Source organism: Serinus canaria, chromosome 1 (assembly GCF_022539315.1).
Source record: "Serinus canaria isolate serCan28SL12 chromosome 1, serCan2020, whole genome shotgun sequence".
In the NCBI taxonomy this organism is placed as follows: Eukaryota; Metazoa; Chordata; class Aves; order Passeriformes; family Fringillidae; genus Serinus; species Serinus canaria.
The window spans coordinates 100,485,594-100,504,214 of record NC_066313.1 but is presented as its reverse complement, the minus strand read 5'-3'; the positions used below and the strand labels follow the sequence as shown (position 1 = coordinate 100,504,214).

The window sequence follows — 18,621 nt, the reverse complement described above, 5'->3', positions numbered from 1 at the left end:
CCTGTACTACTACTTTTATGGCAGTTTGTGTAAAATAGTAAAGCAACTTTCAGTTCCTTTCCCAATTGGAGAATTTTCAGGAGAAAAGAGGTTTAAATCATCAAGAACACTTAATATGTTTGTGTCCCCCCGCAAAAAAAAAAAAAAAAAAAATCACTCTATATTGCAGTAGAAAGATGTTGGTAGAACAACTTGCATGTTTTACTAAAGGAATGGTATTAAATTCATACTTTCAGGCTCTGATGATGTCACCATAAATGAGCTTCAAAAGAGACAGTCAAAAATGGTCAACACAACAAGGAACAAGGCAAAACAGAACTCAAAAGCATTTGCTGCCTTGGTTTGTGTTTCTCTCAGGAGCAATGTTATTACTGTGGGTGCTTACCTAGCTAACATTACATTGCTCATCAAGATGCAGTTTGTGTAAGTAAATCCTGCACACAAGATAGAAAATGAGCTCATGTGAGCAATAAACAGTGCTGATTTAAGAAACTTTTGTTATTTTCAATGTTCAAAGTGTTCCCTTCCCACTTAAGGAACTTCTTAAGCTTTTCCACAGAGAACAAGCACAATTCCAGTCCCGCAGTCAACACCTGACAGCAGTGTAAAGGCAGAGTATAGTCAGCATCAGGCCAGAGCAGGTGGGATAGAGATTTTGGCCTCTCACAGATTATAAAAGCCTCTTAAGCACCAATTCTGCAGTTTCTGAGCCCTTTCTTTTTCCCATTATTCTCCTCCTTTGAGCACAAGATTAAATGTCCAGCAAAATTAAGGGTTTGGATCTGTCTTTTTCCAATAGGAAAATATTTCATTGGAAAATTCCAGAGCATCTTAACCCTCAGCTATTGAAGGTGAGATATTTTGGTAGTTCAAAGATTGATTTTCCCTATCATATTGTCTGTAATTAAGCATAATCAATGACTCACACCTAAATACACCAGTGAATTGCATTTCCAAGGGCTTTTTATTATAACTGTATATGCAGTAATAGATTTTCAATGGCAAAGAGTACATTGCTTCTAAAAAGAATCCCTATTAGTCAAACCAATACACAATGAGGTGATATTTTTTCTAAACAGAGCCAAATTTGACAATCAACTCCTTTTCCAAATTCTTCAACCTTTATACATAACACAACAAAACACTCAAAAAAAGATAAGAACAAAAGAGAAGAAAATTTCTCTCTGGGGTCAGAGTAAACCTGCAATGGGGCTTTTTCCTGATGCAGGGGAAAGAAGGGGAGTTATGGTATTAGTCATCAGAGCTTGAAATTCCTTCCAAAAGCTGTGAGTATGCATCAGCCATAGAAACAGTCAGGAGACAGAGCTGGCTTTTAGACTGTGACATACTATTATTACAACATAATAATTATCATTATTTTGAGGGAGGCTTGACTGTAAGGAGGACATAAAGGCAGCACAGGCTGTGAGACCAATAAAAATAGAGCTGAGAGGAATAGATTATATCTCACAGCTGGTTTATTGATATTTATGTCACAACAGCCAACAGGAACTCCCTCAAATGGTCCTCCTAATATTAATGTAGCACTCTAAAACACAGTACTTCAGGTAGTAACAGTGGCTATAAATAGCAGGTTTCAAACCCTCCCAGTCAATTCTGAGCTTCACGACACAATTAACCAACCTCTTCCCCAGGTGCCACTGCACATTTTCAAGGTCTCAAAGTGCCACTGCAGAGGAGCTGCTGATAGATGCTGGTGTGGTACTTCAAGCACTTTCTCTAGAGTCAGCAGGTTTGTTCTATTTCTAAACCTGAAGTTTTTTTAAAGTCTCATCATGTATTTTTCCTTCTCTTTGCAAAGATTTTAAGGCCCTGGTGCCAAGATTTCTACACATGAGGCATAAAAGCCACCAATAGAAAATGAGAAACTGGAGAAAAAAATAGTCTGCTTATGATGGTTGAGGCTGACTGAATTAATGAAACAATGAATGTATAAAATACATCCTTTCCTTTAAGGGTCACTGATTTATCTCATGGCCATATCTTTTTAGTAGTAATTCAATTTTTTATTCATTCACCTGGCAGAGGGGTTGGTGGGTTCTTTTTATGATCCTAAAGTGCCTCTAGTTCTCCATCCTCTGATTAGACAAATCTATTCAACAATAGACTAGTCCAAAGCCTTGGACTCCATTCCTCATGTCCTTTCTATTGACCTGTGAAATCTACACCCATTCACATGGCCAGTATTGTTTAACTTATTCTTCAGTGACTGCAGGAAGGGGCAGAGGCCTCCCCAGCGAGCTCACTGCAGACACAGAGCTGGGAGGAGTGGCCAACACCCCCGAGAGCTGGGCAGCCCTTCAGAAGGGCCTGGACAGGCTGGAGAGATGGGCAGAGGAATGGTCTGAAATTCAGAGAAGGCAAATGCAGGGTCTGCCCTGGGGAAGGACCAGCCCAGGCACCAGCACAGGCTGGGCTGACCTGCTGGGAAGCAGCTCTGCAGAGAAGGGCCTGGGGGTCCTGGTGGACAGTGAGCTGTCCATGAGCCAGCAGTGCCCTGGGGCCAAGAGGGCCACTGGGGTCCTGGGGTGCATTAGGGACAGCAGTGCCAGCACCTCAGGGAGGTGACCCTGCCCCTCCACTCAGCCCCAGTGAGGTGTGTCTGGAGGGCTGTGTCCAGTTCTGGGCTCCTCAGGACAAGACAGAGATTTCCTGGAGCAGATCCAGTGAAAGGAAACAAGGATGAAGAGACTGGAACATCTCTCTTATGAGGAAAGTCTGAGGGAACTGGGCCTGCTCAGCCTTGAGAAGAGACAACTGAAAGGGAAGCCCATCACTGTCTAAAAGTATCAGCAGGGGAGGTGCCAAGAGGATGGAGCCTTTTGGAGGCTCTTTTCTGTGACGCTGAGCAATAGGACCAGAGGCAGAAATTGATGCACAGGAAGCTCCACGTGAACATGAGGAAGAACTTCATCCCTCTGCAGGGAAGGAGCACTGCCACAGATTGCCCAGACAGAGCGTGGAATCTCCTTCACTGGAGATTGTCAAGAACCACCTGGGCAGAATCCTGTGCCATGTGCTCTGGGATGGCCCTGCTTGACAGGGAGGGAGGTTGGATCAGGTGACCCTACTTCCAATCTGACCCATTCTGTAATTCTATGACAGCCTTTATGAGATTATTAATAATCACTGAATCACTTTGAATTAGATTTCTCCCTAAGCTTCTACGTCCCAGAGATGTGACAGTAGCCAGTTACCCTATTAAAATGTACAGTACCCAAAGCTTAATGTTTCCTTTCAGGATTTTTCTGCCATTACATAACTCAATGTAACTCAGTATTATGCTACAGACTGGCTGATAGCCAGCATCAGTCTATTTTACCTGACTAGCAAGTAATGTCCCAGGAGGGGACACCTACAAACTTGTCACTGTGGTTCTGACAGACAGTTTCTCATATTTTACATGAAGAAAATAGCATCTTTAACAAGACTATTTTGAATATGATCTCAGAAGTACAAGAGGCTGCTTTTCCTGTGTAGTTTCCATCAAGCTATTGGAGTTTATTTTTAGGTATGTGATCAACTCAGAACTATTCCAGTTTTACTCAAAGCAAAAGAGTATAGGTTCTTTAATTAGTCACCTGCATGCCTGACCAGGGAGGACAGAACACCTACACCTCCTGCACCATGCCAGCCTCCTGTTGCCAGCCAATTTTCATCATGGCAAACAAAGTTCACCATCCAAAGTAGCTTAGACACCAGACAAAGTAGATTCAGTTTCAATTTCATCTTTGGTTTACTTAAGGAGCCCTCACACTGCCCACACAATTACCAAGGTGGCTTTCTATTCAGGGTTCACTGAATCAAATGTATGTGTTTTACACAGATGCCCATAATACTGAACAGATAACTAGTTCTGCTCTCACAGCTTGTGGCAGTTCTCTGCTTCTTCTGCAACCCCAACCTGGAAGGCACCTGATCATCTTCTCTGTGGAAATGGCTGGGTGTCCTTGTGCTAGAGCTCATGTAATGGCATTAGAGCATGGGAGAGCATTGAGCAAGCTTTAAAAAATTGAAATCCTAGACTTCTGTTTTACTAGAGCTGTATTCAAAAATGGGCAAACAGTAGTTTTCAAAAAGTATAGATTTTGGTCAAAAGGGTTTGGCCTGAATGTCACAGCCCACATAACCTAATTCAAGTTTCTGCAAAAGAAGACTAAGTTTTTAAAGGGAAGTTTAAAGCCCTCTTTAACATCATCTAAAAGACTTTTTTTGTTTTAGTGTCATACAAATGTCTTAGTGTCAAACACAAAAATATGCATATCAATTGTTGTAGAGGGTGTCTTCAAAAAAAAAAGTTTATTCAAGGAATTTATCCAGTATGGAAAACATTTTGTGTTTTGCAAAGGTAAAAGCAACTACAAGAGAACACTAGGACCCTTGTAAATGCTGTGAAAGCACAACTTACCCGAGAAAATTCCAGCCACCGATACTGAAAGCGTCTGCTGAGGTTAAATAACCTTGAATAAACCATCCTCCATACCAGGTAATTGGCAAGAGTCCTGATAAATCAAGAATATTTTTATCAGACATGTAAACACATATGATGTACCACAAAGCACTTACAGCAATTTTACACACAGGCATTTTACCCCAATGGTGGAAACTTCACCTTAAAAATTAATGAGTGATGGCCAAATTGATAAATCCCAATTACATTGAAGAATCTGCATGATTGCAGCCATTTAATATATAATTGCCCCATGATAACCATCTTCTAGGGAATATTTATAGCAGGTCTATCACCTAGTATGTCATTTTTAGGTAATGTCTTTTTTTTTCAAAAGGCAGCTTTCATTTTCCTTAGAAGTGGCAAGAACTGTGTTATAATAATAGTTGTATCAAAGTTCTATCCAGAGATTAACTGGTTTTTCTTTTATAGATCAAAGTGAATGTTATCTCCCCTCATTAGTAGGGCACATAAATGGTAACAGAATAGATAACAGTCCATCCCATATACACTCACATTATCTCATATTTGTATCTTTCATTAGAAGTTATCAATATGCTTTGAAAACTTCTACTATTCACAAAGTTATTAAAGTATTACCATTCCTATTTTTTTCAGATGGATAATTGAAATACCAAAAAAGAGAAGTATCAGTAACAAAAATCTTCTAAGAATTGAGGCTGAGAGATCAAGGAAGAGCTTGTTTAAAATTCCCAGGAGATCTGGCATCCATGCCCCTATTCTAAAACTTTGGGCAGCTGACTGGAGGATTTATCCAGCCTAGATTGATATCTCTCCATGTTCAGCAGTGGCTGTATGAGCTAAAGGTGCATTCCATTCAACCTCAGACAGTCTCAAACCAAGTCCAACAATGGCCTACGCTTACTATTCTCATCTTCTTTTATACATTATATATTTTTCAAGGATATTCATTGCTTCAAAGCCAGGATATTCAAATGTTATTTCTTTCCCACTGGGATATACAAAACAATTTTGACAGGCCATAGACTTCTCTGTAGATAGGAAAATGGCTTCTATGCAACCAAGGGTGCTGTTATGGGCTCCCTGAACAACTCCCCATCTCTAAAATCCCATTTCTGCAATCTCCTGTTGCCATAAGTGTGGGGCAATGCAGCTGTTGCTGCAGTGTCACTCCATTAGCTTCACTCAGAGACACATCCCAAGCAGCTCCCTCCTCTGAATCATAACAGCTTGGGAACACACTTTGTAGGCATGCTGTCTTGACAGCAGCATTTGCTTGAGACATAACTTTGGTTTTGCCTCTAACCAAGCTCCAGTCCACCCACACACAGCCTTCAGCTCAAGATGTGTTGTTGCATCTCTCACACTGGGTATATTCCCTCTTTTAGTACACAGATATATTCTATAGTGCACCTAAAGATACTATAAGATAGTACAAGTCACAAAAGCCAAAATAATTAGCTCTGTTTAGATAATCACACCATTTTAGGATAATGTTTAGGATCATTAAAAATTCATTTCAACCTAAGAAATTCCAGAAAGTTCAGATTTTTCCCTTAACAAGTTTCTGACAATGTGGAATTTTCTCACTCAATGACAAATGAAGCACCCTAAAAGCACTCAGCTCTCATTGTTTTGGGAAATTACTCAAACTCCAGAAACCTCACAACAATCTGCCTCAGATATTTCAGCAGAGCTGAAGAATATCCAGCTGCAGCAACTTCTGCAGCATTTATACAAATCTCACAGATTAAAAGGGTAAAGATTTGCTTCCAATCAAAAGCCTTAGATAAAATCCTTAGCTAAATAAATCACTGAAACACACCGATTATGTATTACAATTTGGTACTTACTCTCAAACCCAAAATCAATTCTGTCTTCTGTGTACTTGTTTTCACACAGCAATGTTTGTCCTTACATTTGAGTTGAGCAACCTCTCTCAAAATGGTAGTGAATGAGAGACTGAAATTCATAAAGGCTGGGTCTCAAAAGGTGACTTATTGAATGACAGTAATATCAACAAGAATTCAGAAATGTTTGTGTCAGGTGTAAGTAATGAAGGCGGATGACAGTTGCAGGAAATATCATTAATTGGGGATTGTTTTAATTTGGGAAGGAAAAGGCTGACACATGCTAAAACCAAGCTGTCTGATGAGACAGTAAAAATTCCAGATTGTAACCACAACAGAATCCACAATGCATTAAACAACAGGGAGGCTCCACTTGAATGCTTATGAATCAGGGGTGGGAAACAGGTGGAAAGGTTGAGGGGGTTTGTTGTCATGTGTTTGAAGCTCAGTGTGCTTTTCACACTGGGCTTCAAACAAAACAGTTTGTTTTTCAAAACAAAATAAAATGTTAATTTAACTGAATTTGTTTACCTATTTGGGAAATGATTATTTTACATTTTGGGCTAACTACTCAAACTTCAAATCATTTTATTATCTTCAGGTGGCTTAAAAACTGACACTTTCAAGTGATAAAGTTATTACAGTGCAGATCTTGGGGTGATTTTCATTCTAGTTTCACAAATAAGTTCACTGAGGCTCAGAGAAGTTAATCTCTACACATCGAGCAAAATCCAGTAGACAAATAAAACATAAAAATCCTCTCTGCTCTCTCAGTGAGACCAGACTATTTGTTGTTGTAACCTTTCAGAAGAGTACACTCTATTTTAACTTCCTGTTAAATGCCTGTTGCAGAAAGTGTAGGCTCACTTTTAACCAGTATGACCCTTGTTGTGACACACACTCCCAAAGGAAGTGGTAGAGAGATTGTTTGCTGGGACAGTTAAAATTATACCAGTACTTATGAATATTTACTAAAGCACTTTCTGTCCTGTCTGAGAATAAAGTAGGTTGCTCATGTAAAATTCTGTCAGTTTGCAACATTTTAATCAACAGACATGGTAGCAATTAAAGAGGACAGATTTAATATGAGATAGGTGGGAAAATTAATTGACATTTTAAGAAAAAGATCTCTCACAAATTTTAGATGTTTGAAAATTCTATTCAGAATTGAGTCACGAATCAAATTATAAGTACTGAAAAACTTTTGCCTTTATTGCTAGAGGCACTAATTCAAGGCAAATTACTGTAACTTCTCTGATTTTTCAGACACAGACTAAGACCAGAAAAGAGATCCAGTGCCTCCATCCATCTCTGAAGAAAATTCCTCATATGCCATTTGAATTAGAGTTATCTCAATTAATAGTCCCATGTTGCAAAGATATGGGAAGGTAAGACAAGGGAAAAGGGGCCTGCAAGAAAGCTGGAGAGGGACATTTTACAAGGACATAGAGAGACAAGGGGGACTGGCTTTAGACTGAAAAGGAATAGATTTATCATCTGTTAGGAGGAAATTCTTTACTGTGAGGGAGATGAGGCACTGAACAAGTTGTCCAGTGGAGCTGTGGTGCCCCATCCCTGGAAGTGTTCAAGGCCAGGCTGCCCTTGCCTTAAGAGTGGGTCATCACAATGATGAGGGGCTCTGAGCAACCCAGCCTGGGGCAGTGTCCCTGCCTGTGCCAGGGCTGCTGCAACAAGGCATCTACAGGGTCCCTTCCAATCCAAACCATTCTATGATTCTATTAAAATAATTACGCATTCTGAGATCTATGAGAATGATAAAGCTGCTTCTTTCAACAGCTGCAAAGATCTCCAGAAAGGATGCAATTTAGAGTATCCTATTTATGGCTCCCATAAAGCACCAGCACACCGGTACCAGGGAAGGGATATAAGCTCCTAATTAGTGAGCACAGCTCTATCTCCCCCTTCACATGGCACAGCTGTATTGGAGCTCTGCCATGGCTCATTTACAGCACAGCCACATACACACAAGTTCTTCCTCTAGTAGAAATAAACCCCATAAAAATGAATTTGTACACCAAAAAGCTGGAGGAATCCCTGAAGACCTCTCACAAAGGGGTGGCTTACTTCAGCACCTGACATGATTAAGGCTGGCTATCCCCAAGCTGGTGGAAACTCCTGCAGGCTGGTTGTTGAGCTTCTTGGGCAGCTCACTATGGAGAGCCCAACTCCTGGGCTGGAGTCACAGCAGTGCCCTGGCCTGGGGACTGACCTCTGGACACTGCTGCACCTATTTCAAGCTCCACACAGAGACTTGATTATATGCAGTTAAGCAAAATTCTGCTAAACTCATGCTACACCATGTGCTCTCTTCTGGTAATATTGCCCCGTGAATAATTTCACAATTCAAGATTGCTCAGCAGGTTCTCTGAGGGAGAAATGTTTAATACAAGCATTGTGAGTCTGTACAACTTGCCACCTCCAACACAAATTGCTTCTGTAGCCAGACTTAATTTTCATTCCATTCTTTCCTCCACCTGAAACAAGCTTAATGAAATACTTTACCAGATCACTGGGTAAAATACTGGGGCATGAGCCATCTTTTTGTGACATTTTAAATAGTACCCAGGTTAGCTGGGTGCTCATTCAGGAAGAGGACACACAAGGCACTGGAATAAAAGTACAATTTAGGGATAGCCTTGTAACTGAAAAGAATATGAACTTGGTGAAAGTACCTGCTTTTCCTAATGACATTCCATCTCCTAAAATGATGAGAAGATAATTCCATTATGAACACTGAAGCATATCTAAAATTTTGAAATGCTTTTCTAGGAATTTCAGGTCTAGATATTTACCATAACAAATCAAATTCATGTTGTTTACATTAAATAAATCTTTAAAATGTCATATGGAGAATGAAAAATGAGATTACCTAAAAGAAAATATCCTTGTTAAGCTTTCAGAGTTCACCCTACAGGGAAATGCTGAGACCTCATTGTTAGGAGTCTACATTGAGATGATTTCCTAATTTTCTCAGCCCAGATATGGGTTACCTCTGGAGCAGACTCTGACATTTTAAGTAATGAACCCTGTCACCTAATAGATAAACATGATCTTGGTTATCAGGCCTGGGCTGTTTGGATACATTTTATACACAAGAATTTGAAGCCTGCTTGGGTTCAGTTTAGCACTATTTGCCATTTCTAACATTTTATTAGTCCAATTTCTTAGGATAAGACTGAGCAGAAAATGCCTAAGCCATTAACACCTATAAAATATGCAGTGTGAAAATGCTGGAGCTGGTTTTGCTCACCCCCTCCCCCTGACCTGTGAGGACCTCAGAAACCTGGTCTTGAACTTTGCTAAAGACAGGCAGTGCAATTATTTCTGGTCATTACTCCATCCTCAGTCTGCCACGACACACAGGCTGGCTTTAATTCTCTTGAATACTCAGATTTTCCTTGAATAAGAAACTAATGGAAAAAAGTCTCCAGGTATTTACTCTGTAGTTACAAAATATATTTGCATGTAAGTGAATTTTTATGCAGGGAATAACTAATTCCCTGTTATCTTGCTATATATGCATCCTCTAAATCACACATTTATACCCACTGATGTAACAAACTTTGAATAAGAAAGTAAGGACAGCCCAAATAATTTTAAAAACTTTCTTCAATAGATTAATATTGGCAGCAGTAATGCTACTTATCTGAATCTTTTTAAAGAAAGGATATTTGATGATCTGTAGGCAAATCAGTAATTTTTATTTTTCTAATTGTTTGATCTGTGTGCTGTTTTTACAGGTACTATGAACAAATGTAAGCATTCCATCCCTAGTGACAGTATAAGAATAATCTTTGTCCTTTTTTTCCTGAAATACATTTGGTTGTGGCCATACTGTACAATCAGCACAGATTGACCTTTGGAGACAACATTTTAACAAAATTTATTTTCAAGTTCAGTAACATGCCTCAGAGACCAAATTGTCACAAAAATCCCTTAGATGTCATCAGTAAGGATGTTTCAAGTGGGATGTTACTTTTTCATTACTGCCCAAAGCTGTGCTGCTTCCCTGTGCAAAGCACATCTACCATGTTTAAATCTGAGCTACCTGCATTTTACAACCATGTTCTACAGGTGTAAAGGATTTCACAAGATACAAGACCCTATAAAAGTAAGAGATGCTGAATGCTTCTGGAAAGAGAAGCTTTACTGCAACCTGTGTTAACCATAGAAGAAATGTGTTGAAACTGAAAATTCTCTAGCTGTGCACAAGGTAATATCTAAATCCTCATTCTGACAAAACCAAACAGACTGTTTGCCTAGAGACTGCCTAGAGACTTAATTCCAAGTATAGCTGAAACTCATGAAAAAAAAAATAATAGAAAAAGCCCAGCATTAGATGTCCTCTTACAAGTGTGAGTGAAACCATGATAGGATCCTTACTTTTTCCTTTCATTTTCTAGTATCCTGAATAAATCTTTGAAGTACTGGGGAACACGGACAATCACATTTTCTGAAGGACCTATATCTTTAAGCTCAGGATAGAGTTTGGTGTCAATCACCTTCTTGATGTATCCCAGCCAGTCAAACTGAAATGACAAAGAGAAGGCTGGTTAAAGTAGATTATGGAAGAGAGATGATTTATTAACTAAGGTACACCTTTAAAACTAATGGTTTCAATGCTTTACTTATTAAAAACTTAGAAACTATTGCACTTTGTCATTACATATGTTTTCAATCCTCATTAAAGTTGGAGCTATATTTGAAAGAACATACACTGCAAATCAGCACACACATTCCTAATGATACTTCTTTAACATGCTGCTCTGAACACCAAAGACAGTTTTAATTATACAGGTGAGATATTAAAAAAAAAAAAAATCAGTTCTCCCCAACCCACCTGTGGAATCATGGCACTAAGCTCTGATATGTTCATTTTATTGTACATCACCTCACTTGTTCGATTTTCATATGGAATCATGATCTGGTGAAGAAAAAAAAATGCACAAAACCATCAAAACAAGGTTTATCTTGCAGGGACTCTTACATCATTACCATCCCTCATAATCCCAGTGCAGAAATATCTCACCACCTGTTTTCCAAGCATTTATGGCATTAACCTCTGTTTCTGAGGATTGCATTTAACTGGAAGAAAAGGAATAAAGTTCCTTTTATGTTTAACTTATTACTGGGAAATTTAATGAGCTGCATGTCTTCTTTGGACTTCAGACTGATTTAGCTCTCTTATGCTAAGGAAAGACATAAGACATAAAAGTACACCCTGAGCATGAATACTCATTCATTCCTTCCTATTGAGTAGAAGCCAACTTCAGATTCAACAGGTCAAATCTGAGATAGGGGCATCTTCATAACTGGAAGTGCATCTCATGTCTTTGAATGTTTTCTTTCTAGGGATTTACTCCACCTGGAGGAAGAGCCAGATACACACAAGTTTCTCCCCATTTCACTCCATCATCCTGACTTCCATAGCAAAACACCTGAGTATATAGGCCAGACACAAATAAAGCATTCCCCAACCAAGCCTCTCATCTGTGTGACCAGAGCAGCTGGATCTCAAGTTCCTTGCAGCCTCCAAGGATACAGCAAAAGAAATGCTAAATATTAAGCAAGTCCTTTTATAACTGACAAGAAGGACATGCAGACTCCAAGACAGCACTGTGGTTCATAACAGTCAAACAAACAAAGTAAAAAGTATAGCTCAAAATTATCTCAGTGTTCAAGAGAAACAAAAATTCCCAATGGCAATTCCAGCCCTGCTGCAAGGTAAATCCTATACAACAGGCTGAATGCTGGGCAGTCTAAAGGACAGAGATTGACACCAGACTAACCAGACAGCTGGCATTTCTCCAATCAAAATTCTCCAGTGTTTATGGTTTTAGTATTGCTCAAGCCATAGGGGAAAAAAATACTTTCTTTTCCCTTTCTGTAAATTTCATTTATCTGAAAAATCTTTAAACACTTCTTGAGACCATTTACTCCCTTCCCCTCAAAACCTTCCCTCTAGCTCCAGTGATTCAAACTTAATAAAAAAATCTTCCCTGTACACAACAAGATTTCTCAAAGCATGCCACTCCTTCCTATATCCAAAGTATTGTTGCTGCCTCCTTCTGAGCACAGAAATTCTCCATTACATATGTTTACTTGAAAAAATGCAGAGTAACACTGGATACAGTAAAACCTCCAGTGGCAAACGGGACTACCTCCATCACAGTAAGATGTTTATATAACCATTATGTTTATTAGGGTTTATGCAACAGTCCATGTCCATTGACTCATGCCTAATATCTGGACAGATGTTAGGAGGATTATTCTTACTAAAAGAACCTCTAAGCAAGCATGGCTTGTTGCATAACAATGTGCATTACTGATGCTGAGGATTGTTACATGATCCATGCCAACTTACATGCCAGCTTCACTAACATACTTTGTGGATTAATGCTCTGTAAGACACTTGTTAAGGAAAGCATTAGAGCTACCAGAGCTAAGGATACATCTTCTTATGCCACCACTGACACACAGAACAAATATGTACTGTTTTTCAAGTGTGCTGGGTCACAAGGAAGTATTTGTGCATTAGTCCATCCAGGCTAAGAAACTGAAAATTAATATTTGGCTTGGCTTAGACATTTAACAAAATTTCATCCCTTTCAGCAGAGAGATGGAAACACTGATTGGCTGCTATTGTGGGTAGCCCTCACTTCTGTACAAACACACCATTAAGAAGCATCCTGTAGACAGCAACAGCAGGATCCAGATAAAAGACATCTGCTGCATCACCTGTCCCATGCAACAGGCTTCTCTGCTAACAGGAGACCAGCATTTCACAGGGATAGCTTCTTTCCTTGCCAATATGAAGGAATACTCAGCTCAGCTGGCAGTTCTGCAAACTAGCAACAAGTCTGTACCCTTACTTTTTGTGGTTTCCCAGCCACAAAGGGTTGTGACCACTGAGGCCAACCCTTCTCTCAAGTTTCAGTGGAGGTTGAAATGAATGATAATGACCTTGCCACTCCCATGATTGGGATTCCTGTAGTAGCCACTGAAACAAAGCTATAGAGAAGAAACATAGATACAACAGAGACACAGAGAAGAACGTTCCTTCAACCTGCAATAATCCTGTGGCATAAATTAAACTCCTTGCAAAAATGTCACCAAGTAAATGTCAGAACCAAGTATCAGTTTTAAATATGCTTAGCTTTACTCAATTCAGTTGATCCCCTAAATTAAAACACCCACTCTCCCAGACTACTTCATGAAAACACTTCAGGAGCTAGAGGTGCTGTAAACACCACCTCTCACCAACAAGATCCAATATCCCACCTAAGTCTTGCACTGCTTTTAGACTGTTACACAGAGAATCAGCCCAATCTGCTTCTTAAACAACAGAGGTATTATATATTCTCAACACAGGTGCATGGCAGGAGCTCAGATTCTACACAGTTTCAAAATTATAGAATCACTTAGGTTGAAAAAGACATGTAAGGTCTTGAGTTATGTTATATTTTTCAAGCTGCCCAGTGAATTGGTGTAGATGCACTTCAGCTGGGATATTGATCTCATCACCTTTTTGGAAGGAGAAGTCCTAATTCCTATGGGACTCAGGCACTTCCACAGTTTCTAACAGAGATACAGCCCCTGTATCTCTGTTGCCACATAGATCTCCATGCCCCACCTCCACTGAGATGGCAGACCAAAGGACCTTGCTAATACATCATCCCTTAAACATTGCCATGGCACCCCAGGCTTGTCTCTGGTCAGCCTGGCTGACATTACAGTTTAAAACACCAAGGGTATTTGGCTAAGGCTTTTCCCCAGAGAATAAAATTTACAGTTTATCAATTAACTAAGGGAGAAATATTATTCATCCTTTCTTCATCAGGATCTGCTCCTTTCCTTCTGCTTCTAAAATCTCTTTGCTAACTCTGTTGATACAAAGGCTTTTCATTTCAAGAAAGGATTATATTGGATTACCAACCTCTGCTATTTTAACTTCCAGTTTTAGAACTGATTTCATATCAGATTCAGCTCGGGAGGCATTTGCACCCAGAAGCACTGCTGTATCAACCATGAACTGCAAAAAGGCATCTCGGTACTGCAAAGAAAGAGAAAGACTGAAATGACAACAGGATTTGCTCTTGAGCAGAGTTGCAGCAGCAGACCAGAAATGCCCAGCTATAGGAAGGAGTATATTACTTTCATGCCTTAGGAACCAAGGTTGTGCTTTCCTTACCTGGAATGCCAATCAAGTTAAAAAGGAGAAAAAACACAGTAAAAATACCGTGCATGACAGAGACAGCTGCTGTGGCTCAGGGAGTACAAGTCTCAGGAAATGCAAATGGCAGTTCTGGATTAGACTGACAATTTTCAGCTCTTACAAATGGATTAGACAATGTGTAAAAGTGTACACCGGTATTTTAGGCCAACTAATACAGTAGCCACCACGGGACAGAAGTATTTGTATACAAGTGCAAGCTTCATTTAGGAAATTTTGCAAGATTATTTGATAGAAGTGTGTTTTCTTCTAGATACCCTGCAAATCCCAAATCCAAACAAAGCACAACCCTTTCTCAGTTTGGAGCTCAACAAAACAAAACCAACAATGAAAAAAGATGAGGGGGGAAATGGTGGCTCTATTATCCAGCTGACAATACTTACAGATTTGGCTTCTGTGGTATTTTCCAGGTAATCCTCTCGAGATGACAGAGAGAGGCTTGCTTGATCAAGCTGTTAAAACAACACAAAGCAACATTTAACAGGTAAATTCATCAGATTCAAAGACAAACTGACAAGCAGCTTTGGAAGGGTTCATGTTTTTCTGACAATTACAGTAGTTGTGTGCAACCTAACATATAAAATTCTGCACCAATCTGAGTTGGACAAGATTTCAAAACAGGAAAATGCTATGCTGTGCTGCCAGGTATTAACTAAATCACATTACTGTGACCTGGGGAGCCTCAGATGACCCCTGCAATAGCTAAGCCACCTAAAGAAAAGAAGCACAGGTGTGATTTAGGTGTTTAAAGCAACTACATCAATGAGTAGGAAATGCAAAAGGACTGGGTCTACAGGACCAAACCACTGGTTCTGGTGACCATGCATCCATCCTATGTCTAGTTCAGGGGTACAAGAGTCAGCTTGGGACCACACCAGTCTAGTGTATGCACCAAATGTCCCTGAGGAGACCTGGAGCATGAGAGCTGCTGTCTATCTGGAGGCATCATCAGATTTTTGTAACTGGAACTGAGGTTACACTTTTGAGCTTCACCCTAGACCAGCACTGGGGGCTGTACTCAGTCTTTTGAACAGATGAACGGAAACTGAAGTGGCTACGAGCCAAGATTGCATGCACAGGATATTGTCATGTCCCCAGCACTTTAGCTAAAGGTGTCCTGTAGTCCAAATGGATCTTTGGCCTTCACTTACCTTTTCCATCTAAACATGGATCAGATTTTCTGGTCTACATGAACCCTAATATTGGAATTAGGCCTGAAAGTTTGAGATTTGCATTTAGTACTGTGAGTGAAACATCTACATGGGAATATTTGCATGCTGTTTCATTTGAAAGCAGGAATTTTCCTAACCAGGAAAAACTCACTATGCAGCACATATTTTATAATAATTACTGGGAACTGAGATTTCCCAGAACTTTTCAATGTGCTCAAGTTAGGTTAGGGTATGGAAGCCAAAGCTGAAAACTTCCACCAACCAGCTTCCAAACTCTGAATAAGATACTGATTGGAGCAGAAACAACTTCTTAGATGTTCTCAACATTTTTGGTTTGATGCTGCAATTGTTTTTAAAAGATGTCTAGTGACAATAGACTGTATTCATACAATTCATATAAGTCTTATTTAATCTAAATACTTTAGGTTAAGTGATTATATGTCACATTTTCTACCTGTGAAAAAAAATAAAACTTAGACTTTAAAGTGAATGAATAAATGTAATCTTTTCCTCTACAAAATAAACCATCCTCAGAAAGGAGTAATTGTGATGCTCAGTGCAATCCTCATTCTTTGAAAATCAGCATCACTTTCTTTTCTCAGCACAATGATGCAAAAAAATATTCTCTTATGCTTTTTGTACATGTGTCTTTGCAAGAGTTAACTTCAGATTATTTGGGGAATTTCAATTATGTGACTGTTACATTAAATGCTCATTCAAATTCCCTGGCCTTAAGAATTAGATTTGACAGCACATTAAACCAAGAGAGCACAAATATGAGAAATAAACAAAAAATGTTAACCAACAGCTTCAGCACTCATGAAAAAAAAAAAAAGAAAAAAGATCATGTTGAATGCTGAACAAAGTTTTATTTGGAGTTTCCACTTTTATGACCCATTGATGATTTTGCAATGCTGAACAAAAAGAATTTTGCAATAAAGCCATTTTTCAAGCAGATTGAAATACTGTGTGGTACATCTACACCCCAGGGAATTTGTTAAAACATGGACAAAGAAGAGCACTGGCAGATGCATTCTGCAGATCAAGGTCCTAATCAAACACAAGGTCCTAACATCACAGCACCCTACAGAACAGCACCTCATTCATAGCATGGCATGCTTCAGTCAGATATTTAATCCCTAGGTGCCCCTAAGCGTAGTGAGTGAAAGTACTGCTGGTGGTAAATCACTTCCAAGAGACCAACAGTGAGGGTGTCCCTGCCCAGCCATTTGCTGGCAGGTGACTTGACCTGAAGTATTGTGACAGGCTACACTCAGATAAACATCTCCCTACAGCTTCAGTTCTTTTGAGTGAGTCTCCAGCTGAAGAAAACCTGACAGGATCCCAACAGCATCATAGCAGAATGACACCTTTAATACAGCAAAGTGTTGATCTGCTGTTGATTATCCTGGAAAATGTACTAGAGATGAGGGAAACTTACCCTTTAACTTTTAGCCAGTTAAATGCCTCAGTCAAAAGACATAATGAAGAACTGACTCAGAACTGACATCCACTCCAGTACCACCACAGTCCCTAACACAATGTATTCTTGGCTACATTCCTACAGCTAGTCAAGATGCTAGAAAAATAAAGATCCTAGACCCATTTTTTGCTGTGATGAATGCCATCATACCTTTCTTATTTGTTCCTTCTCTCTTGCCTTCACGAACTATTTTCTTGTAGCCATGGGGGAAAGTCTGCTCTGGCTTCTCCTCTGAAGTTCTTAAACAACAATGCATTTGGGCCAGGCACTCAGTCTTGCCCCAGTTATACAATTTTATCTGGAGTTTTGTCAGACTACAGGGAGGCAACATTTCTTGAGACTTTTTCTTACATTAAACTGTTATTTAATGCCATGCACTGTTAACAGTTTGGTAATGTTTTGGTCTAAAAGCAATTTCAGGAAAATTTCAATTGGTCTAAAAGCATTTCAGGAAAAATGTGAATTCTCTTATTCCACATTTAAAAGCACTTGGGATAAATCTGTGTTGTAAGGTGATGAATAAGCACCAGATTAAGTGTTTCCATCTCAAGAAAAACAGCTCAAGTTCAAAATATCTGCTACTGATGGACCATTTTTCATCCTCACAGACAAAAAGTCTTCTTCATGCAATCGATGAGTCATAAGCAGCACAAAGAACTAGATATTGAGTTCTTATTCTCATGCACAGACCCTGGCCATTGGTCTACTAGGATATTTTTATGGGTTTTTTTCCATTTGAAAGAAGAAAACCTGTACAGAAATACTTTCCAATAGCATGTGGTTGCTAGTGACTTCTACACTCCCATAAACTGGCACCTACATACATCTGTAAGCCAGGAGGTAATAACAACAACAATCAAATGTAAACATTTGGTATGTAAAGGTGCTTTTAGAAAAAGAGACCATAAAACAGCATGCATAGTGACCTATTGGAAATGCTGTGCTGTACCTTCAGGATGTAGCGATGGGAGATTTTGTCATCAGCAGCCACATACAGACGGATGAAGACAGAGCTGCTGTATTGGCCACGCAGAGTTGCCAAGGCTTGGACTAAGCTGAACCTCCTTTCTGACCACAGCCCTTCAGGCCCAAGATTGGATTCCAGCACAGGCCAGCGAAAAGGTGAATGCTTCAGGATGCTTAACAGGGGTTTCACATCGGCTTTTTCTATTTTATCTGAAATGTCAAAGTGTGACAACAATTACATTCCTGACAACTGAAGTCCAGCAGCAGCCACACGAGACAAAGATTTATTGGCACCAATTGATTTTCAGGCAAGGCAATCACAATAGCTGAAACTCAAAGCCTCTGCTCTGCCTGTGAGCACAGCAGCATAGAAGTCCAATCCTGTTTATCTGTATCAAGAATAAGAGGCAAGTCAGTGCCTTTCCAAAAAGGCAAAGGAATTA

The 18,621-nt window shown here is 39.6% G+C and overlaps 1 protein-coding gene across 1 annotated transcript in view; it reads right to left on the bottom strand.

Annotated features, from left to right (window-relative positions):
* Positions 1-18,621, bottom strand: part of PHEX (phosphate regulating endopeptidase X-linked) — a 95,162-nt gene that overhangs the window by 54,003 nt on the left and 22,538 nt on the right. Inside the window, exons 5-10 of the mRNA XM_009089711.4 lie at positions 18,162-18,388; positions 14,941-15,009; positions 14,261-14,377; positions 11,165-11,248; positions 10,708-10,853; positions 4,430-4,523 (exon numbers count right to left, since the gene is read on the bottom strand). Coding sequence (XP_009087959.2) covers positions 4,430-4,523; positions 10,708-10,853; positions 11,165-11,248; positions 14,261-14,377; positions 14,941-15,009; positions 18,162-18,388 — 737 coding nt within the window. The remainder of the gene's footprint in view (positions 1-4,429; positions 4,524-10,707; positions 10,854-11,164; positions 11,249-14,260; positions 14,378-14,940; positions 15,010-18,161; positions 18,389-18,621) is intronic.